The sequence below is a fragment of the Choloepus didactylus genome, chromosome 6 (genome assembly GCF_015220235.1).
Source record: "Choloepus didactylus isolate mChoDid1 chromosome 6, mChoDid1.pri, whole genome shotgun sequence".
NCBI classification, from domain to species: Eukaryota; Metazoa; Chordata; class Mammalia; order Pilosa; family Megalonychidae; genus Choloepus; species Choloepus didactylus.
Window position 1 is genome coordinate 104,658,515 of NC_051312.1, and position 25,297 is coordinate 104,683,811.

The 25,297-nt window shown below is 36.8% G+C and overlaps 1 protein-coding gene across 5 annotated transcripts in view; it reads right to left on the bottom strand.

Annotated features, from left to right (window-relative positions):
- NOX4 (NADPH oxidase 4) overlaps positions 1 to 25,297 on the bottom strand; it is a 168,902-nt gene that overhangs the window by 18,335 nt on the left and 125,270 nt on the right. For all 5 annotated transcript variants that reach the window (XR_005217526.1, XM_037841026.1, XM_037841028.1 and 2 more), the window contains one exon: positions 18,092 to 18,173. Coding sequence is in view for 4 of the 5 variants with exons in the window: in XM_037841026.1 (XP_037696954.1) it covers positions 18,092 to 18,173 (82 nt within the window). In the remaining variant the exon portion in view is untranslated. The remainder of the gene's footprint in view (positions 1 to 18,091; positions 18,174 to 25,297) is intronic.

A 25,297-nucleotide genomic window follows, 5' to 3' on the forward strand; every position in this document is an offset into this window, starting at 1 on the left:
TTCTCAGTAATAGAACATTACTCTTATTCAGGAAAGCCAAGTGTCTGGCCACAATTCCACATTTCCCAGACTCCTTTCCATGTATGTGTGGATGTGGGACTGCTTTCCGGTTGAAGCGGGGTAACTGGAAGTGTCATTGGAACTGGGGTGGCTCCTTAAAGAAGCTGTCTGAATTGGAAGTTGCATCCACTTTGCTCTTCCTCCTTCCTCCTTCCTGGTGCCTGGAATATTGACCTTGAATGTCCAAATACGCTTTCTTTGATGACTAAAGGATAACCATGCCTTCCATGGACTGTCCGACTCCAGACTTCTTTATGTGAGACAAACATAAACACTATGTGTAAAAGATACTGCTATTTAAAATATTTTTCTATTATAAAAAATAACTGTCCAATTGAAGTGGTGGAATTGTAAACCATAGCGTCCCTTGAAATTTGTTCTACACCTATATGTTAAATGGTAATTTGAAAGCTATACCTTTTTGTATATATGTTGTATTTCATAATAAGGAAAACACTGAAACTATGGTATTATAACTCATAATAACATTGGAATTTCCTATATATCTACTTGTTAAATCATACTTTGAAAGATATTACCTTTTTAATAAGGAAATAACTGAAATTGTGGAATTGTAACCTACAATATTCTTTGAAATTTGCTCTCTTAACTACTTGTTAAATTGCACTTGGAAAGTTGTCACTTTATGTATATATGTTATATTCTACAATTAAAAAAATGGAAAACAACAACAACAACAACAAAACCTGTCCTAAAATATCATGATACAATATATTAGATTCTTGGTAGGAATCTCAAAATATCAGTGGCTTAGAAATAAAATAGGTGAATTGATTCCACCACTTCTCATCAAATAAACAAATCTAGAACACAAACATTAAAGCAACAAAATTGGGATTAAAAATAAATACTTCCAACTGCAAAACAACAGATTTATTGCAATGCTTTACAAATATTTTAGAATCCACTAAACCTAATACAAGTTTCTTTAATTAGTCATTCATTCATTTATTCATTAATTCAACAAATATTTCTATGCATCTGCAATATGCCAGGGACTGTTTTAACTGTGAACAAGTTAGAAAAAGTTCCTGGCCTCATGGTTCTGCAATTCTAGTAGGGGAGGACTGTCATGGTTTGAAGCTGTATTTACTCCAGAAAAACATGTTCTTAAATTTAATCTGTTCCTATGGGTGTGAAATCATTGTAAGTAGGACCTTTTGATGAGTTTACTTCAGTTAAGAAGGTGTGGCCCACCTCAGTCAGGATGGGTCTTAATCCTATTCCAGAACTCCTTGTAAGTGGAGTGAAATTCAGATAGATGGAGGGAGAGCCATGGGAAGCAAGAAGCTGGACATTGATGGAATCCGCAAGAGAAGCGAGAGACAAAAAGATATCACCATGTGCCTTGCCATGTGAACACAGGAGCCAAGGATCACCATTAGCCAGCCCCAGAATGCTGGTCTTTGGGAAGAAAGCATCGCCTTGATGTCGCCTTGATTTGGACTTGTTTTTAACCTCAAAACCATGAGCAACTAGCTAAGCCAACTTGGCAGGTGAAATCACTGCCTTCCCCCATATGTGGGATCTGACACCCAAGGGTGTAAATCTCCCTGGCAATACGGAATATGACTCCTGGAAGGGAATCCAGACCCAGCATCGTGGGATGGAGAACATCTTCTTGACCAAAAGGGGGGATGTGAAAGGAAATGAAATATTTCAGTGGCTGAGAGACTCCAAAAGGAGCCGAGAGGTCACACTGGTGGGCACTCTTATGTACAATATAGACAACCCTTTTAAGGTTCTAATGAATTGGGGTAGCTGGTGGTAGATACATGAAACTATCAAACTACAACCCAGAACCCATGAATCTTGAAGACAATTGTATAAAAATGTAGCTTATGAGAGGTGACAACGTGATTGGGAAAGCCATAAGGACCACACTCCCCTTTGTCTAGTTTATGGATGGATGAGTAGGAAAATGGGGGAAGGAAACAAACAAACAAAGGCACCCAGTGTTCTTTTTTACTTTAATTGCTCTATTTCACTTTAATTATTATTCTTGTTATTTTTGTGTGTGTGGTAATGAAGGTGTCAGGGATTGATTTTGGTGATGAATGCACAACTATTTAATGGTACTGTGAACAATCGAAAGTACGATTTGTTTTGTATGACTGCATGGTATGTGACTATATCTCAATAAAATGAATTAAAAAATACTAAAAAAATAGGTGAAGCATAATAATTGCTGAAACTAGATGATTTGATATATGGAAGCTCATTATACTCTTCTGTTTATTTTTGCATATATGTGAGACATAGGCAGTTTAAACGGGGTGATGCAAAATGCCTCTCTGAGCAGATACCTTTTAAATGAGACCTAAATGAAGTAAGGGTGCAAGATGTACAAACATCTGGGAGAAGAGTCTTCCCAGAAGTAACATAAAATGCAAATAAACAAAGAATTCTTGTCTTAAGTATGTACTCACACCAGGTAGACCTTTCCCAGGAACTTTCAGCTCAGTTTCCCTCTTTTCAATCTCCCAGAAGTGTGTCTATGTTTTATTCTTTTTCAGACGTGATACTCTGTTTGGACCATTCCATGCCACTCCTGTTCATTTAACAATTTTCTAGCAGCTATCCTATAAAAGGCACTCTTCTAGGTATTGGAAATTATAGCAATGAACAAGAGACACAAATCTCTGCCCTTTGTGATTAACATCAGCATACATAATGAACATCTTTTAGGTGCAAAGACTTGGAGATACAGAAGTATATCTATTGCCTTTAACAATTTTGTGCTGTCCACTTTTTCACTCATGCCTGATTCCTAAAAGGAAAAACAGATACATGGGCATTGTATTTGATCTACAAACAATAAAAGAGAAGAATAATGTAAACACCTCTTTTCTACTTGTCTGCTTTCCAACTCTCACATGCACACAGCTCCACACATACCCTATAGAGCTGTTGTTTGAGGTTTTGCAATGAATTTGGACAAGGAAACAAGAACTTGGAGATCTAGTCTCTTACTAGAGAGGGGATCATGGGCAAGTTACTTGTCCTTTCTAACTCTGATTTCCTTCATCTGTAAAATTAAATGTGATGACAGTTAAAAATTGTAGAGAACCACACAAATGTCAGAAATGCTTTTTCTTAATGGTATTGAGTGCCTGTGGGGCATTATCAGGTCATCTGAGAGCTCCAACTTCAGTAAAAGAAATGGACTATGTGCAATAATAGTCCATGGGGATCACAGAAGGAAAGTTGGTTTGGAGAACTTCAGACAATCAGATGTTTTCTCATTTGAAATGCTCTTCTGTAAAAAGTAAGACAGAATTTTGCTTCTTGGGAGGAAGGATGATTAATGAAATTATTAGTAATTGATTATTTGGCAACATCTGAGTTTATGAGGGAGGCAGGAAAAGGAACTACTTAAATCATATTTTATATTTTTAATCTGAATAATATCCAAAATGTATTGACTTTTATGAGCAGTGACTTTTCCCTCATTTTAGCAAATGGTCTTTAAAAGAATGCTTTGTTACTACTATCATTACATATATGACAAGGTTACAGAAAGCCAAAGTCACGCGACAACTTAGTGGAGGTGAGATTAACCAAATACATTTTTAAATTTTAGTTGATGACTAATGAAAAGATCATTCATGAAGGACTGTGGATCCACAAGAATTCTAATAAAAGGAGGGGTCTTCTTCCCTGCCCCACTCAAAAATATGTAAGCTATTTTTGAAACCTAAATAAGTTTTTCACCATGAAAGCAGAGTCCATTAACATTTTTTACTTAACTGTTTTAAAGAGTAAGAATGATAAGTTGATAGACCAGTTATATGAGCTCTCCCTCTTTCAATAGAGAAAAGAATCAGCTACAAATTAATACAACCATATTAGAAGATAAAAGCACAACTGACACTTTTTGAAATATGTTTCTACCATTTTCCACCACCTCCCCCCAGACACATCGATATCCTAATATATTAAAGTAGAACTTATTTCGATAATATGGAGGGAAAGCTAATCAGAATTTATAAAATTATTGTAAGCAAAACATCTTTACTCACTTAAAGAAACAGACATCTTGGCTGGTTTGAAGCTGTTACACACCCAGAAAAGGCCATGTTCTTTTAATCCATTCTTGTGGGTGGAGACTTACTGTAGATGGGACCTTTGAATTGGTTATTTCTATTGAGATGTGACCCACCCCATTCAAGGTGGGCCTTAATCATCTTTTACTGGAGTCCTTTATGAGAGGATAAGAAAGCAGAAAAAGCCGAAGAGAGCTCAGAGAGACAAACATCCAGAGAGTTTGGAGATAAAGCCCCTGGAATTGGGACAGAGGGATCCACCGAAGCCAGAAGCTAAAAGCAATGAAACCTGGGAAAGAAGGACCAGGAGACGCCGGCCATGTGCCTCTCCGTCTGACAGAGGTGTTCTGGATGCCAACAGCCTTTCTTCAGAGTCCAGGTAACATCCTGTTTGATACCTTGAGCTGGACATTTTCATGGTCTAAGAACTGTAATTTGCAAGTCAATAAATCCCCACTGTAAAAGCCAATACATTTCTGGTATACTGCATTTCAGCAGCTTTAGCAAAGAAACAATATCAATTAGCTCAGTACTTCCCAAAAGGGATTTCACAGAACAGTAATATAAGGAGAAAAAAAAGTATGTCTTGAGCAAATAAAATTGGAAAGTAAGTTATGATATTTTTATATTTGTTTATTTTAAAACATCTGTAATGCAAACTTCTCAGGCCTTTAACTTGCCAAAATGCCTTATTAATCTCCAAGTAGGGGATACACAATACTTTGCAAACATATTTCACCACAAACTCTTTGTCTCCACAAATCATATATTAGCATTTTAGAGAATAGGGAACAATTTGGAAAATGGAGACCTAGAATCAAGAAAAGACTTTTAAAACTCAAAATAACAAGTGTTTCTCTTTAACAAACAACCCCCCCCCCGTGAGGTTTTACAAAGGTTGCCTTTAGCTGCAATAGATGTTGCAAAAAACATTTTAAAAGTCAAATGACAACACTGTGAATATAATTACTGCCACTGAATTGTACATTTAAAAATTATTAAAATGACGGTTTTTTGTATTTATGTATTTTTACTGCAATAAAATAAGAATTTTTAAAAAGTGTATTAATTTTTTTTAAATATTTGAAGGAATGGGGGTAAGCATTTATGCACTTTGATTTAAATCAGTATATAATAATATAAAGTCAACTATCCCTAAGGCCCAGTATTGTCTGCTGTAGTAAAAAAGAGAGCGAGGTATGAGTTACAGCAATATCTGTCCTCAAGGAGATTATAAAGAAGGAAGTGGCTAGGACAGAAACATGCAACTATCAAGTAAGGAACAATTTGAGATGTGACTTAAATATGTAAATTATCCATATTACATATACACAATGCTTTGTACTTTTCACATATTATCCGTCATAATTTTAGCATTTTACGAGGTAGGTACAGTATAATTGTTTTCATTTCACAAACGAGGAACCTGAGACAACAAGAGAGAACATGGTTGGTCTGAAGTTCTACACCTCCTCAGGAGTATTGGGGTGGGTTGGGGAGAGGGTAGGGGGAGGAGAGAAGGTGAGGAGAAGTAGGCCAGGCCTGCCCATCCTTAAAGAAACCCTGTTAGACTGTGCATCTCCATCATGGATCTAAATGCATTTTCTGCCCAGGAAAGAAATGGGCGTGGAACCTTTGCTATCCTACATGTGGAGTGCTTACCAAAAACGGTTTCCTCTGCCTACCAGGAAGATGGTCCTGGATTCTCTATGGTGTCTCCTGACACTCCAATCCCACCCTTCTCCCCCCTCCTGCTCCATGCACCAACTTCGCTTGGCTGACTTTTACTCATTCTTTAAAATTCAGTGGAAACGTCCCTTTCTCCATAAAGACTTCTCTGAAACCCCTAGACACTCTCCAAATACACCTACGGAAAATAGTGTGCATATGACTGTCAATCATTTCATATTATTTTGTAATTTTCACTAGTCTGTCTCATCCACTGAATTCTAAGTTCCATGAAGGAGTTCCTCTTTGCAGCCACGGTGTCTAATATGTGGTGTGGAAGGCTGAATTATGTACCCCAACAAACTCATGTTTTTAACCTTAATCCAGATCCCTGTGGGTGCGAACTTATTGTAAATAGGACCTTTTGAAGATGTGACTTTTAGGTAAGGTGTAGCTAACTGAATCATGGTGGGTCATAATTCATATCATTGGAGGCCTTATCATGAGATCCTGGAAAGTCCCAGAGGCCAGAAAGGCGAGGATATCACTGTGTGATGAGAGGTACACATACAGGCCAAGGAACCCCAGGTCTTGCAAGCCCTTGATTTTGGATTTCTTCTAGCCTCAAAACCATGAGCTATTATATTCCTGTTCTTTAAGCCAACCTAGTGTGTAGTGTTTGTCATAGCAGCTTGGCAAACTAAAAGACCAAAGCATTTTTTTCATAGGTTAATATAATGTGATTGATTAAATAGGAATTAGGAAATAAGATGTGCTTTCATGTCAGCCTTTGGTTATAAAGTGAGAGCTATCTGGACGCTTCTCAGTACATAGGCAGGAAAAGAAGAGCACTATTGCCACACAGCTGCTTTATATGATCATGCATGCATGTGAGAAAAGTAAAAAGAATGTAAACATTCACTTTGCTAATCATAGCCTTTGAAGGAAAAGATTGGAAAAGAGAGGACATTATCGTATGGAAAGGCTAGATGGGGTCAAATGCTATAATTGTTCAGTGGTGTTTAGATTTTGTAGTCATGCACTCATTAATCTTTTTTACAAACATTCCTATTATTGAGATTCAAGTGGGGCACAGGGAGGGAATAGCTTTGTTGTTACAAATTCGAAATTCTGAAATTCTATAGACCCTTTCATTTCAAACTGTGACTTTAAAACTACTGCTTATACATTTTGATAAAGGAAAGTTTCTTAGAAATGAAACTTTCACCTTATAAAAGTGTAGACTTCACTCAATAAATATTTTTAAATGAATAAATGAAGGAAATGATGTGCCAGCCTAAGACATAAAAGGTTTCCTTGTGATTTATTAACTGTATCCAATTAAAAAATAGGGCATGAGGTGGATAACAACATTGAACAATTTTATAGCATTTTAGAGCTTATGAGACATGCCTACATAAATTCCTAATTAGAGCCCAGACCAATCCTGTGGCAATGCGCTTTCCTCCACATATACTATCAAATGAGATGTTACTTTTAATGAAGTATCAGAATATAACAAATCCTCGAGGCAATAAGTTTCCTAGATTTGTTGTTGTTGAAATAAATAGTCCAAGGATGATTATTCCAACCAATAATAAATAGTCCAATGATTATTCCAAGACATTGATAGGCCTGATTTTTCTTTACTATAAAAATGCCACAATGTAAATCCTAAGTCCTTGCCTATTATACAACAATGGAGCTGTCATCTGCAGAATGCTATACATTTTGGATGAATTATTTATAATTATTGAATGAGAATTAGACTGTGTTAATTCCACTTTATTGATTAGGAAATTAAGGTTCTGGAAGGTTAAATATTTGCTCAAGCCTACACATCTAATAAGTTGCTTATATCTACCATCAGAATGAACCCTATTTCTGTGTTACGAACCAAACAAATTAAAATTCTCATCCCCAAACAAGAGCTTGTTCTAAATCAGAGGATAATCAATTGAATCTTTTATCAAAGATTAGTAACCCTCTTTATGCTTACACATTTATTTTTACCTTAAAATCTATTTTATCTGAAACAGTTTTGCTTTGGTTAGAATTTCCTTGTATCTTTCACCTTCTTTACCTTTCAGCCTTTTGATATCCTTATGTTTCAGGTGACTCTCTTCCCCATCACCTGGAAGCAGCTGGCTTCATAGAGGAGTGGAATGGCCTTTTGAAGATGCAGTTACCACACCAGCTAGGTGGCAATATCTAATAAATGTGCTGTCTCTCCCATAGCAAGGATTCACAGGTTGAGGAATCAACCTGGAAAGGAGAGTAGCGCCAATCACTACCACCCCTACTAATAGTAGATAAAACAGGCTTTAAGGCAAAAAAACATTACTAGAGATAAACAGCATTACTAATTATTGATCATTCATCTGCAAGTATTTTTAGAAGACTTCCCTTTGTAATTTAAAGTAGGTGACTATGAGGAGAAAGACTTATTTTCTTCTATCCTCTTCTTTCCTGCTTGGCATGCTGACCACATCTTTCTTCTCTGGTGACGTATGATGGTAAAATTTGATATCGGAGAGAATAGAAAGCTCTTCCTTAGACTTTGCCTCTTATTATCTAGTGTCCAACTCTTCAAAGTGTGGTTCTCAGACTAACAACATCAGTACTACCCGAGGGCTCGTTGGAAATACAGAATCTCAGGCCCAACCTCAGTGAATCACAATCTGTATTTTGTCATAATCTCCAGGTGATACATAAGCACACTGAAGTCTGAAAAGCACTGGTCTAGAACATCTTTCTGGAGAAATCTGCTAATATCAATAATAAAGTGAGTTTCCCCCTTATTTTTCTCATGTATTCTGTGAATATTATCTCCTTCAAGGTTTATAGAAAGTAAGGATTTACTGACTTCCATATGTGGAGTATAATGTCAACCACCTGCTTGAATATGAATTATCACAAAAATTTTATGATAAACAAGGAGTGCAAATAAAATCACACACTCTCCATGCCTTTAGCATTGGTGGGAGACAGAGAATATCACAAACTTCAAATTACTTACTATAGAGAAATAATCACCAAATCCTAACGGAGAAAAAGTGGTTGAAATAGAAGACAGGTAAAGAATGCCCAAAATACACATAAATGAAGTCCTTAAAGAAGAAAAGCAAAACAATGGAAGACAACTAATATTTTAAATTGTAATCCAAGAAAGTAAGAATTCAGTAATACTATCAAGAAAACCTCAACCTGTAAAGTTATACAAACTTTTGAAATGAAATGTAGTCTTACTATACTTTGTAAGCTTATGGATTTTAATGACCTGCCTTTACTTCTCCGGTCACCACTCTTCTCTTTCCTAGGTGATTCTGGAATAATATTTTTCAGACATAATCAAATAAATCTCTTGCTGTTCCTTTCATTCTAGTTCCCTATACTTACTAATCAGTTGATTAGAGGCTCTTAATAATTGAGAAGAAAATTATATAAGTAATAAGCAAACCTCATAGAAGAAATGGATGGAGAAGACAAGATACTACACATGGAAGTGCTTTGAAAACAATAAAACACTGTAAGAATAAGACATATTTATAAGCCCAGATAGCCCTACTGCTTAGACATCCCCAAATTCCCTTTTCAGATTTTGCAACTAATTCAAAAGCCCAAGAAGGCCAGGATGCTGTGTCAATGTATTTCAGATTTGTTGTTATCTCCAGTTTCTGGCACATAGTAGGCACTTGACAAATATTTGTTTAAAGAAGTACTAAAAGAATAAAATATGCTCAAAATGCTTCTTGTCTTTAATGAGACTTCAATCATTATGGGGTGAAAATTTCTGTTCTCAAATCTTTCACAGCAATTGCTCAGAAATTTTAACAGGAAAAATTAGCTGTTTAAAATCTAAGTAGGAGGAAAATTAAAGAGGGATATTAAAGAATATTTAAGGAAGATTAATAAAACCATATTTTAATATACCATAACATAGTGAATTAGAATGTCACTCTGAAGTCCAGTTTAAATAATGGCTCCACTAGTAAGTACCTGTGTGACCATCACCAAGTTACCTGTCACTCTGTACCCAAATACATCATTTAGAAATGAGAGGTGGTATAAACAATGCATATCTCATGGGTTATGGTAAGGATTAAATCGGATAATTCAGGTAAGGCAGAGGCCACTGGTTTTCTACCATTTATCTATTTTCCCCTCATTTTCCTAATTTGGAGTGGGGTGTATTATTTTAACCCCTTAGATTGAACAAACAAATAAACAACACACAAAATAGCCAACATTTTCCACCTTTTCTTACCAACGGCAGTGGCCTGGAGACCCAGTTCAGTCTAGCAGGATATAAGAAGATTCGGGTTGGGCTTCTGGGAAGACCCCTTGAAAGGGAGGCCAACTAGCTGTCATGCACCTTTTTCACCCTTTCACCTTCCTTCACCTCCTGCCTAAATGAGGATATTATAGCCAAAGCTGAAGAAACCTTCTTGTAACTGTGAGAGGGGAGGGGGAGAGTTGCAGACACCTCAGCTGGAATATGCTGACACTTAGCCCAGCAGGACTTATCTTGGCACATCTTGTTATATGAGAAAAATAAATCCCTATCATTTTTAACCTACTGCTGTATGAGTTTTCTGCTATATGTAGGTGAATGAAGATACACTTTTAGCACAGTGTCTAGAGGCAGTAAGATTTTTATAAATACTAGAGATTATTAATAATAAAGAATTATGATTTTCTTCCATTTTACATTGATGTAAAAGTACATTTTTGGAAAACCATTTGGCTTTATCTGATTAGCTCGTACTTTAAGCAGTTCTTCTAATTGAAAATAATTTCAAAAATGTCTGAGACCTTTGCCCCAGAAACTTAAAATGAGGTATAACAACAATACATACTCTTCACTGGACATTTAACTAAGTAAGGGCTTGTACTAAACATTCTACATACACTTTCACTGCTAATCCACACAACAACTTTCACAGGAAAGTTTAACTTCAGTGGGAACTGAAACGCAAAAATATTAAGTAATTTTCTCAAAGCCACACACTATTAAGTGGAAGGACTGTTACTAAATCCCTTGCGTGTCTGACTCCAATGATCATTTCCTTAATAATCACATATTAATCATCACAGCCAATTATCAATTATTTTGGTTAGGGATAATAGACAGAGGCCAAAAAATATGAAAAGGACATACTGTTCCAAGGAACCCCTGGACAATCCTGCTTTGCAGGCTGTCAGGGTTCTAGGCCACATGCCAGCTAATGATTCTTTCTTCATCTGGAAGAAAGAGGAGTATGATTAACTGTTCCCTAGGAGAGGATAAGATTGCAGTTGTAGACCATTCCCAATAGATAAGCATGTCAGCAAAAACAACACAAAAAGGGGGACAACAAAAGCCTGAGAAAGTCTCCCAAATATTTCTGTCTTGCTCTAATGGCTCTCAATTTTTAACATGCATCAGAATTATCCAGAGAGATAAAATGCAGGGTGATGGGTCCTACCCCCAGAACTTTAGATTCAATAGGTTTTGGGTAAATTCCAAGAATTTGTATTTCTCACAATATCCTAGGTGATATTGATGTTTCTCATAAAACAGGTGAGAAGGATAGGGAGTGAAGTGGTGTAGGTTGTAATTTTAAATATGGTGATCAAGGTAGGGACTTAAGATGACATTTGAAAATATGAAGACCTGGTGGGATGAGGTGGATGGTGGTCTTCATTGTTTGGGCTTTAGAAACAACTTGAGGAAAGAAACCTCACCAGCAGAGGGCTAATAAATCTCTCTAAGCAATATGTGATTATTATCTAATACTACTTCATACATAAAATAAAAGCAATATTGTTTTAAAAATCAGTTTTACTGATATTTATTTCCTGGAATTCTGAATCATTCAATCAGGGCCTTATAAACAGAAGCCATACATTCACTTTGGGTCTACAAAGAAAATCTCTGGCAAGGAACTCCCATAAAACTGGCATATTATCAAAATTATACTACAATAACCATTAGGAATTGATAAATTCCTAAATTTAATAAATTCCTAAATTCCTAAATATAATATAAGACTATCTTTGAACTGCTGCTTTGATGTTAATTTAAACTGTAGAGTATGTAAACTGTTTTGGAAATTAAGGTTTAACTGATTATATCATATGACTCCAGGGCTGAGAATATTGAAGAACTATAATAAATCACTTTCTGCAAAAAGGGCATAGTTTTTATCCAAGGATTTTAAGATAAGATTTTATGATTTTTAACAAAAGAAGAACTTCAGGCCACTTTCTCTCTCAAATGACAGACTTAATTTATGAGTCAAAAACTAAACAAACAAAACAACATACACATATACAATCTAAAAAAAAAAACTAAAAAATTACTTATATCTTAGAAGATATACAACAGCTAAAAATGCAGGATGGGGCAGAACAAGGAAGGAAAATGCCTCTAAAGTTCTAAATGGAAAACTGTATGCAGTTAACTTATCTGCTAAAAAGTGCCTACGTTCCCAGCTAGGTCTGCGATTTTGGCTGCCTGACCCCTAGCTATAGGCTCTCAATTCTTACGAGTCAGGAATGAGTTATTCTCACACAGCACTAAGACATTACTTGCCCATCAGCTTTGCACTAATAGAACTGCTTGACCTACTACGCCCCTGAGCCACAGTCTTCACATTTTGCACAGTGCCTGTTTCTGTAGGATTTTGAGGGGTCTTTTTGATGGCCCTCCTTTGCTTTCACAGTCCTTATGAAAGGGTTTTTGTTTGTAACTCCCAGCCTGGGGGCTATGGTCTACTACCTGCTTATGGACCAGCTTCATTCTGACACCCTGCTTGCCTAGATTTGCAAATATCAATAGCACTGGGAATCCTCATTACCATACTCCCTATCAAAGTCAGAATGCTATACTTTCTAGATCTGTTTCCAGCCAGGTATCAGACTATTACCTACTGTTCAAAAGGAAACCTAAGTTTGGAAGGAACAGTAATCCTTTAATGAAGGGCAATTATAAAATATTACGTATTGACAGCCATACAAATGGGGAAGGAGCTCTATGGGAGGGAATACAGGAATCACCATGGGGTATGAAAAATGATAAGAATAGCTGTGATCATGGAACCTGTAACATAACAGTCCCCATCATGTACAGCAAGCACACAACAGAAAGTGCTCCTTTCTAACTAATCACTCTCCAAACATCTCTGGAGTCATCTTGTTGGTTAGAACAATGTGTCCCTTCACTCTCAGGTTCTAGACTGGAGTGAAGACATTAAACAGCCCCTGGGGGAGGGGAGGGGGAGACTTTACCCAACATGGAGGTATGACAAAGATTTGAGAATAGGCAAAGCAGAGCTAAGAATGAGGATGGTGATGAGAACTCACATTTGTAAAAGGCAGGTGCTTTACTTAAGTTCATTTAAGCATTACAAAACCTTATGAGGTAGAATCACACCAGGCCCTGTGCTTTCTTCGAAACATTTAATATGGGAAATATTCTTATTATTCCCGTTTGAAAGATAGAAAAAAAATGATGCTCAGAGGGACTACTACTGGTCCCCAGTCGAAAGGATGGTCAGCCAGGATATGACTCAAATGCAAAAGCTCCAAGTCACCCAAACTCCTTCCTCCTCTCTCTTGCTCCCTCCGGTCTCTCTCCCGACCCACACCTTGCCCAATAGTCATCAGCTTATGTTGATTGTGCCTCCTAACCTCCTTACATCCCCAGATATCCATCTGCTCTTCTCTGTTACCATAACCACAAGTTTGGATCATTTATCAACACCCACCAGAATATGAAATTCCCAACTAACAAGTGTGCAGGGCCCATGTGGTGCCTCACTCCCTTTCGAGCTCCATGATGAGTGAGTTACTAGCTGCATAACTTTGAGAAAGTCATTTTAACCTCAATGTCATTTCCTTTATCTGTAAAACTGGGAAACTAGTACTACTTTGTTCACAGGGGAATGGTAAAGATTAAATGAAATAATGCATGTAAAGTACATAGCCCAATTCCTGGCATGTAGTAAGTGTTTGCTAAGAGTTAATTATCATTATTATTATTATTAATGGCAATAACTTGGCTGAGGTGACAAGTATATTATAGACATGCATATCAAACAAAAATCCCTGAAGTGAGAGTGAAGGTCTCTAGAAAAAGAATGCCTTCATTTCCCTGGGCTGTAGTAACAAAGTACTATAAACTGGGTGGCTTAAAATCACAGAAAATTTACTGTTTCAAAGTTCTGGATGATAAAAGTCTGAAATCAAGGTGTCAGCAGGGCCTTGCTTCCTTCGAAATCTGTAGGGGAGAATCTGTTCCATGCTTCTCTCCTGGTTTCTGGTGGTGGCTTGCTGGCAATCCATGGTGTTCTCTGTCCCAGTTGTCACATGGCATTTTCTGCTGTCTGTGTCCAATTCTCCCCTTTTTGTGAGGACACCGGTCATATTGGATCAAGGGTCCACCCTACTCCAGTAGGACCTGATTTTAACCTGCCTAATTCCAATTGTAATGATCCTATTTCCAAATAAGGTCACATTCTGAGGTCCTGGGGAATAGAACTTCAAGATATCTGTTGGGGGGACATAATTCAATCCACAGCAAAGTGGAGCTCAAAACTTTATTTGGGGAGAGAATAGAACAAATATGGAAAGGTCATGTAAGGCTTTGCTGTTTAGGGATATTACCCAACATCACTGCTTTTAGCCATTTTTATGAAGCCCATTGGAAATGACATTGGGTTAGGACATTGCTTTTATCTTCCAAACAAGCAAGGTTGTTCTTTGGTGGCAAACCAAACGAAACAGGAATGGCTCTGAGTTTAGTCATAAATAATATTCCTCTCGCTAAACAGTTCTAACATCAGACAGCTCAAAGAAATTGATCTGCATTTTCACAATATTTGTATGTGTATTATGATTAAACATTCCAGACCATTGGGTCATGTTTTGCTGACCTAATGGCCAAAATGATTGCAAGTCACTTGTGGTGAGATTACAGCAGGTGTCCTCAGCCATTTTACATATCTAAGAAGCATATGTAATGATAAGAATAGATTATAGCTACTCTGTAGTCTAAATATATTGTAAACCAAAATCCTTCAGAGTTAATGACATTCAGCTAAAAAATGAGGAACAAAACTTGTTTTTTAAATATCTATTTCTTTGCTCAAACTTGTGAACTAACAACATGTGTTTTATATTAACAGCACATTCCTTTTTTCCTTTCAACTCATCTGTCTCTTTCTGACAACTGCCACACCCATTCATGCTCTGTAAATTTTCATGGAGCAATGTCTACAACTGCATACTGATGAAAGAGGATGGGCCTGGTTTCAGTAACAGGTCAAATGCAAGTTCACAGATGTAAGAATGTGACTAATGAGCATTATTATTTTTTAGAATAGTGTTTCCCAGCACCACTGCAGGTAACATTTTAAAAACTGATTCTCCATTAAAACATATATATAAACACACACTTGAGGAATTAGATAGTTCTCTTCTTCATGAATATTTTTCCCCAAAATGAAGAACACGCTTTTCCATGTTTCACTAGTTGTTAGTTGTCTCTTGCTAACATTATGCTTAGAATTTTGGGGACACTGTGTTAACTTATGACAAACTCTGCCAAAATCCAAGTTACCATAGTCCATTTACTAGCTTACATTAACCAGCATACATTAAGTTTCACTTAAAGAAGGTGGGCTTCTTTATACTCTGTAAATATTACTCTGTGACACTAGATAATAGAGGACAAGAAAGCTGCTTTTTAACTCATATTGAAGCTATCAAAACTTATCTCTCACTAATAGAGTCTGCATCTAATAAGTCAGCAAAATAACCCAACAGGTGAGGGAAAAATCTTAATATAAGTAAGTATACAGGCTTGTGAACAAAAGAAACAAATTCTATTTTTGTTCATGAAATTTTCAGCTTTCCAGAAATGTTTCTGTCACAAAATTACAAATGTACTGACTTTCAGTTATCTGTAATAATGAATAAAGCATGAGAGTAATTAAAACCAAGAATAATACAAAATTATTTAAAATTGTGTCTAGATATGCACAAATCCCTGCCTATTCTGCAGCCTGTACTGCAACTCTGTCTTCTCCTATCTCAACATATTATTTACATGCCCTGACTATTTGCCCTTCCTTTCTCCCTTCTCTAACTCAATTATTTCCTGGGCACAGCACAAATGTACAAAATTCTATTATCCGTTCTCTGTCCCACTTGCATCTGCTAAAATTCTACTGCTAAACTACTTATTAAATGGGCAATGGGAAGGTTGAAGTAATTGATACTCTGAAAATTAAATAAACTAATTGCATATAATATTATTCAGACCCAGAATCCAATTCATTGGCATTTAAATGTGATTTAATTTGATAGTACAGAAAACTGATGCTCATAAAGATATTAAGTGGTCACCAAAGCAGTACCTCATATTAGCACCTAGCAGTGGTTTAGAAATATTGAATAAATTGTACTTCCTACATATTAATAGGGGCAGATGGACAAAAGTATGCTGATGTGAGAGCTATCTTAAATAATCAATGAACAGTGTATTTCCCAGAGGTGCTTGGAAGCTGGCAGATCTAGTTAATTCTCTATGCAACTTTAAAAGAATAATACTAATTCATACTTGCAGCTAAAACTAAGTATTTATTATGTGCCAAGTCTGGTTCTAAATATATTATATATATAAATTTATTTAATCTTCACATCCAACATCAGTGGTTGGTATTACTATTATCTCCCTTTAATACAGATAAAAACCAAGGCACCGAGGTGCTGGGTTGCCCAGGTCACACAGCCAGTCAGTAAGAAAGTCTGCTTCAGAGTCTGAAGTCTTAATCGCCACAATACAGTGTGTGGTGACATCAATGGATGACTTTTATTCTTTTAATTCATAGATATTGAGAGTATCTGTCCCTAGGGTTAGACACTGAGAAAGGATTATCATATTGTGTTTCTGTTAAAGATTAGAATGGATCCCATCACTATCAGAGAAGCAATCTTAGAACAAGAATGACACTTGTAAGACTATGACAGCACACTAAGGAAACCTAGAGGAAAGCTGCAGATTTCCAGCTGTGAAAACATGGAGTGTCCCCTCTTCAAGCAAAGGTGTCAGGCAGTGAGCCTAAGAGGGAGAAAAGCAGGCAGCAGTGGCCTCTGCAAACAGCAGCTGTGGGCAATATTGCTGACAGCCATGCTGGATCTCTCCAGGTGGATGCACGTCCCCTGTCAACTTGAACACGAAGACTGATATATACATGCGAGGGCATGTAAGAGCACATATGTCTTTGTGTGTGTTGTGAGGGGATTGAAAGATTATTGCTAAAGATTAAACAGGGATTAGTATCTGAAACAATGGAGAAGCAAGAAAATTAGGATTCCATGTTTATTATTATCATCAGGCTTAAGTAGGTATTATCAAAACTAAGTATTAAGGAAAAAAATTCTAGCCAAGTTCAGTGAATACTTCAACGAACTGACAAACCAATCAAAGAATGAGTCATTTAACACAATGATCAGTTTTAGTGAAAAACATGTAAACCAAGCTCTAAGTATTTAACTAGGTTACCATTCCTTTCTATTTTCAGACATGGGGTTACTTATTCTTACCCTGTTGCATACTAACAAGTAAAGATAGTCAAATATACTTAAAGTAGAGGGAACTACAAGATTCCGCAGAAAGCATCAAGATACCAGCTTTATTAGCCTTCAGGGAATGGGGTACATAGTAAAGAGCTTGGTATTTCCTTATCTTCTAGGAAGATAAAGGCATAGCCCTTCAATCAACAGCTATACATATGGCTTCTAAAGAGGAAAAGGTCTGCCCCAGGTAAGAATCAGAAGCCTAAGTTATCAAAATGGTAAGGAGGAATACATAGAAATCATTAAGAGCGTATCTAGTATGTGACTATTCTGAAGGGCACTTATTACAATGGGAATGAATCCATGGATTGAAAGACAGAAAACAGGAAACCAGATGCCGGATCACCCACAAAATATCTGTCCCTGTTGATGCAGCAGCAAAGCAAAAAGAAGCATGACCAGACACTGATCCAGAAAGCTTACTGTTTTTGCACTCTACAAGAGATCTCCAGCAACAGCTGGGTTGCACTTGCAAGCGTCTTTTCTCTCTTACCCAGATGTGAAAAGCATGAAACATTATTTTGCAGGAGATGCCCTAGTCAATTAGGTTAGATTAATCAGATTTTATCCAAGATCCTAAGAAAGAATTCAGTTTGGTCTTTGCTCTCCCAAATCTATTTCAGCATTATGCCCATTCCCGTTTCAACACACAGTGAACTTCTATTGCTTACTTGGGATAATTCCTAGATTGAATGAAGGGAAGAATCTCAGAGTCTTGACTAACTGGAGGAAGTAGTAAATCTCGGAATCGTTCTGTCAAAAGAAAAATATACATCAATCTTTGAAAAATAAAAGCATAAAAATAAATTCAAAATCAAATTACATACTATTGTTTTATTTTGCGTTAACCATTTTGGCTTCACATCCTTTATTAAGACTTTACCCACCATTTTATACACTATAGAAATATATGTGCTTATTTGTCTTTAATAGCCATATATCTTTCTCTAATTAATACATTGCAAGTCCTTCAAACATTAAAATAATAATTTTCATTAGTATAGATTCATAGAATCTTATAACTGACAGGTTAGAAAAAACACACATAGGTAATAAATATGCCATGAGATGCACAACTTCATTAGTAACCTGGAAAATGCAAATCAAAATAATACACTATCACACAACATTCATATTACATGGCATTCTACTGACAGAAATTAATCTGATAGGACTAAGTGTTAGAGAGGATGTGGGGTCAACATTAGCCTTTTTACATTGTTGGTGCAATAGCTTTGGAAAACAACTGGTCATTATCTTTTTAAGTTAACCGTTCATACTCAATGAACCAACATTTCCATTCCCAGGTGTATGATGTGCAGAAATATTCATATGTGTTTTAGGCAACAAGTCAAAGGATGTTCATAGCAGAACTGTTCATAACAACACCAATGGAAATAACACAATTGCCCATTGATAGGAAAATGGATAAATTATGATATATTCACACAATGGAATATTATGCTGAAATGAAACTGAAGGACCTTAGTTATACATAAAAGCATGGTGAATCATATTATATAAGGTCGAGTGAGAAAAAAACAGCCTCTTACATTTAATAGTGAATCATTTGTATAGAGTTAAAAAAACAACTGAGCTCAGAAAAGTATTCTTTTGGGACATTTTATTTTAAACAAATCAAACAGGAAAAAAAAAGGATGGAGCACACAATTCAGGAAATTGGCTACCTTTTGGGAGAATGGGGAAGAAAGAGGGAAGAAGCATAAAGATGGGTATAAATAATTGTTAATATTTCAAACACATTTATTTTAGTAGTATACATGAATTAATGAATGAGGGCCATGGAAAGTCCAATGACGACCATAGGTCATGAACCAAGAATACAGTTAATCAAATTCTGTGCATATGAAACGGCAGGCAGGAAGGCAAGCAAGAAGGAAAGAAAAAAAGGAAGGGAATGGAAGAAGACGAGGACAAATGGAGGAAGGATTTTTAGTTCTACCTTGGAAATATTTTATTGCATAGCTGTCTGCTTTGCATAGAGTAACCTATTACTCTAATTCTGATCCCATATTGCCAGGACAAGATGCTCACCACCTTTACAGTCATCCCTACAAAAAGGCTTCCTTGATTCCTCACCTCCACCTGCCAGATCTAGAATTGGTGTCCTTATTGTGTACTGAGTCCACTCTATGATTGCACTCTCATGGCATTTATCAAATTATTTTTTTGTTGTTTGTAGTTGTCTGTCCACCACCTGCTTTTCTTCCTAGTGGATGGATGATACATATTAAGGTGCCAGATAAATATTTGTTTATCAGATAAATACTTGTTGCATAACAACACTTAGAAGAGGCCAACTGCTCGTATATCAACCATGAAAAGTAAGAGACCTACACTCCAGTCTTGATGGAGTCATAGCACCATGTTGAGACAAAGTGCAAGGCTGAAATTTCAGGCTGCAGGTAATCCATCACTAACTGAAGGTAAGCAATTTCCTCGAAATACTGGAAATCAGTACTTGATACCAATCACCATTTCCAATTACCGTATAGATGTTAAATCATTTGTGAGCACAATGTCAAAAAAAATATGACTGAAAAGAAGGATATGGATTTTATTTTTATTTTTTAAAATATGTTGACTGCAATATTTAACTGACTTCCCTGCTTTTTGATTTTACCACCCTGAGACTGCTTATGCTTGAGAAGTGAAACCAAAACCCAACAGCAAAGAGAAAAGAACTGGGTTTGATCAAACCACTCTACTGGATATGATATTCCTTGGGTGTTAAAAGTATAACAAAGTTTTACTGAATGACTCTGTGGTGGTTAATTTCATGTGTCAACTTTGATAGGTTTTATTGTTCAGTAGTTTTGGTCAAGCAAGCATTGGCTTCTTTGTCATGTGAGGGTATTTCATGGATGTATTTAAATTTTCAGTTGATTGTTTCTGAGGCTCATTATATCTACAGTCAACAAAGGCAATTGCCTTAAGCAAGGAGAGGAGTCTCCTCATACAACTAGTTGGAGATCTTAAAGTGAGCACTGAGATTTCAGCAGACAGAAAGAATTTCTATCTCTACTTCAAGTCAGCCAGCTTGTCCTGGGGAACTCATTATCTGAGTTCCCAACTTGCAGACTGCCCTATGGCAGAATTCGATTTGCCAATCCCCACAATTGCACAAGCCAATACCTATAAAAAATCTTAGTATTGGCATGTATATCCTGTTGGTTCTGTTTCTCTGGATGGATATGCCTAACTAATACAGACTCCTAATTTATTTAAAAGCAAACAAAAATTAGAATTCTTGACGCAAAATCCATTCTATAATATAGCATTTCCCAGCAATAGCTTTTCCCCTGGTAACATAATTACAAAGGACATTAGATTGTAAGTCTGGGAGTAAATCTCTGAAGATGACATTGTATTGATACAAAAAAAAAAAAAAAAAAACAAAAGAAAAGTAATAAGAATGACATCATTTCTATGGCTACCCAAACTATGAAGAAAGCTATAATGAATACTCCTAAATTTGGAGCCTCCTTCAATCTGAAGAACAATATCATAAAGGCAAGGAATACCACAGGAACATGAAAACCCTTGGGTACCTGTCATTACTGTCCAAAAAAAAAAAAAATCACACATGTACAAACAGAAAACATATACAGACCATTAAAATTATGTCCTAGTTAAATCTCTTTTTATTATTATATTCATTAATGTGCACAAATTATTTCACCATATAAATATTATTATTTCTCTTTATGTAAACAAGAAATAAATAATAAAAATTATCCTTAGAAATATCAAGTAAATGAAAAAATAATTTATAATTTTTACGTTAGATCTTCTGTAATCTACCAGAATAGCCTAACAACTGTTTAATTAACAGCTTATTCTTTTTCTGAGCTGTTAAAAAGACCTAAATAAATCAATGTTTTCTTTGTTAAGTAACTAATTTTAAAATGCTACCTCTTCTCTTGCATCCAGATATCAAACAGATGATAGCATGCCTTCCTCAGTAAGCCCAAACATGCAGAATTTTTAAGCTGGCTAATATTTCTTAAGAAAATGGCTCTATTATCAAACACCAGAGCTCAGTTCTTTTACCCAGCTTCTTAGAACAATTTCATTAATGCCATTACAGAAAAAACAACAGGATTTTCTGCAACTTGACATTGTGATGAGCTGACTAATGGTGTGGTAACAACTGACCATGATTTTCTACTAGTAGAGAATATAACTTAATTAACACACTTTTTGTATATTTCACTCATTCTTCTTTTCTCCCATTCAGTCAGCAAAAAGATTCTGAAGTTACCAGACCTGATGACATACTGCAGACAATTACATTAATTTGGGTTCTCTGGAGAATCAGTTTTGAGACAATGTGCTTAATTATTTAAAAAACAATGATGAGAAAAAACAAAATACTCTTTTCGATTCTAGCTCAAATGTTTTTTGTACATTTACTGTGACAGAATTTTTTTTCCCAATTATGGAAAATAGCCAATCTGTAAACCCCCCAAATATGCAAAATATGCAAAATGCAATAAGGATTTGCATAATAACAACAAAAAAGCTGTATGCAAATACATTCGTGTGATGTGAAGAAAACAAAATCTTCTCCCTACCACTACAAAAAAGAAAAAGAAAGAAAAATAAAATGAAAAACAGAAAGTAAAGAAAAAAAGTGCCAGTCATGAATGCTATGTGTCTTTTTTTAATCTGCATATTTTATTGAGATATATTCACATATCTTATATTCCATCCAAAGTATACAATCAATGTCTCGCAGTATCATCACTTAGTTGTGCAATCATCATCACATTCAAGTTTAGATAATTTTCATTGCTCCAAAGAGAAAAATATCAGATAGACACAAGAAATGGAAAACCCAAAACACTCCATATCCCTTATCCCCCCACCCCTATAATGGACCCCTAGTATTGGTGTGGTGCACCTGTTACTGTTGATGAAAGAATATTAAGATATTACTGTTAACTACAGCCGGAGTTTGCAATAGGTAATTTCTCCTCATATAACACTCTATTAATAGCTCTTTGTACAATTGTCATACATTTGTAGTAGTTCATGCAAGAACGTTTTAATATTTATACTGTAAATCAGTGACATACATGACTTTAAACAACCCCTTTAAATCAAATTCACCTACAATACACAATTACTTATAATCCCAATAACAAGTTACACTTCTATCCATTTCCAAACAGTTAAGTTCAACCTCATTAAAAATTATGTACATATTAGGTAACCGTTCCCTCTTCTCTAGCTTCTTTCTATCTCTAGGTACCCTAAATTCTATATTTTAAGACTCTGAGTTTACATATTCTAGTTAGTTCATATTAGTGAAATCACACAATATCTGTCCTTTTGTGTCTGGGTGATTTCACTCAGCATTATGTCCTCAAGGTTCATCAACATTGTCTCATGCTTTAGGACCTCATTCCTTCTTACTGCTGTATAATATTCCATCATACGTATATACCACCTTTTGTATATCCATGTATCTGCTGATAGATGCTTGGATTGCTTCCATCTTTTGGCAATTGTGAATAATGTCATTATGAACATTGCTATGCTGTGCCAGTTGGAATATATTGTGTCCCCCAAATGCCATTATCTTTGATGTAATCTTGTGTGGGCAGACATTATCACCTTTGATTAGATTTCATTGAGTGTTTCTTTGGAATGTGCCCCACCCAGCTGTGGGTGATGACTCTGATGAGATATTCCCATGGAGGCATGGCCCCACCCATACAGGGTGGGCCTTGATCAGTGGAGCCATATAAATGAGCTGACTCAAAGAGAAGGAACTCAGTGCAGCTGTGAGTGACATTTTGAAGAGGAGCAAGCTTGCTAGAGAGGAGCATCCTGGGAGAAAGCCATTTTGAAACCAGAACTTTGGAGCAGATGCCAGCCACATGCCTTCCCAGCTAACAGAAGTTTTATGGACACCATTGGCCATCCTCCAGTGAAGGTACCCAATTACTGACGTGTTACCTTGGACACTTTATGGCCTTAAGACTGTAACTGCGTAGCCAAATAAACCCCCTTTTTATAAAAGCCAATCCATCTCTGGTGTTTCACATTCCACAGCATTAGCAAACTAGAACAGATTTTGGTACCAGAGAAGCGGGGTGCTTTTGCTGCTGAGTTTGCAAATACCAAACATGTTGGAATGGCTTTTTAAATGGTTAAGGGGAAGATTCTGGAAGAATTGTGAGGAGCTTGATAGAAAAGGCCTAAACTGCTTTAAAGAGACTGTTTATGGAAATATGGACTCCAAAGATACTTCTCATGAGGACTTGAGCAGAAATGATGAATGGGTTGTTGCAAACTGGAAGAAAGGTGATCCTTGTTTTAAAGTGGCAGAGAATTTAGCAAAATTGAGTCCTGGTGTCAGATGCAAGGAAGAATTTGAAAGTGACAACCTGGAATACTTAGCTGAGAAGATCTCCAGACTACATGTGGAGGATGTACCCCGGCTTCTTCTTGCAGCTTATAGTAAAATGCAAGCAGAGAGAGATAAACTTAGAACTGAACTCTTGGGTTCAAAGAAATCAGAAATTGATGGCTTGGAAAACTACGAGCTTCCAGAGGGTGGAATCCCAGAAGCTACAGCCCAACATGAGGATGTAACCAAACATGGAACCCAGCCACCATTTCAGTACAAGCCAAAATTGGAGATGGAATTATCCAGAAAGGATCTGTGGAAAGTCCTATTGTCTGATGGCTTTGACCCCTGCATGCTTCATGCGAAGCCAACAGAATTTTTGCGAGATCTTTATAGACAGAGCCATTGCCAGGCTGGACTGGGGAAGACAGACAAGGAACAAACTGAAGGAAAAATTTCTTCAAAGACAGAGCCATGGAGGTTGAGGTCTGGAGTCAAGAGGTCTTGGGCTGGGAGAGCGGAGTGGCCCACAAGCATGGAAAGGATGAGTTTGCCCTGGATGTCGAGGGCGGGCCTTCCGCCTCGATGCTCAGGAAATGTTCTGCCACCCCAAGCCCCAAAGAGGGTGGAGCACATTCCCAGGGAATTGGGGAGAGCCTGGCTGCCACCACACTGTTCTGAAGGGGTTGAGCATGTGCCCCAGAGATGGAAGGGAATCCAGGAGCTGCCCCGATGTTTGAGGAGGGTGGGGCCGAGAAGGTGGTCTCCCCAATGTGTGGATATGTTGGAGCACTCACCCAAGTGTTTGGAAAGGAAAGGGCTGCCACAAAGGCCCTTAGGAAGGGTTAGATTCCCATTCTCTCACGCCCCAAGGATGCAACGTTGTTCTGTAAATGACTCTCAGACTTTGAAATCTAATGGAGTTTGTCCTGCGGGTTTTAGGAACTGTTTTGGTCCTGTTAACCCTGTTTTCCTTACTCTTTCTCCTTATGGCAATGGGAATGTTAATCCTATAAATGTCCCTCCTTTGTATATTGGAAGCATATAACTTGTTCTAAGTCCACAGATCCAAAGCTAAAGGAGAATTATGCCTTAGGACCCACCACGCCTGTAATTGATTTTGATGGGATCTTGTACTTAACTTTTGTTACTGAAATTATATAAGTTTTTGTGATATTGTGATGGAATGAATGTATTTTGTACTTGGAAAGATAATGTCATTCTGGGGTCCAGGGGTGGAATGTGCCAGTTTGAATATATTGTGTTCCCCAAATGCCATTATCTTTGATGTAATCTTGTGTGGGCAGACGTTATCAGCTTTGATTAGATTTCTTTGAATGTTTCTTTGGAATGTGCCCCACCCAGCTGTGGGTGATGACTCTGATGAGATATTCCCATGGAGGCATGGCCCCACCCATTCAGGGTGGGCCTTGATCAGTGGAGCCATATAAATGAGCTGACTCAAAGAGAAGGAACTCAGTGCAGCTGTGAATGA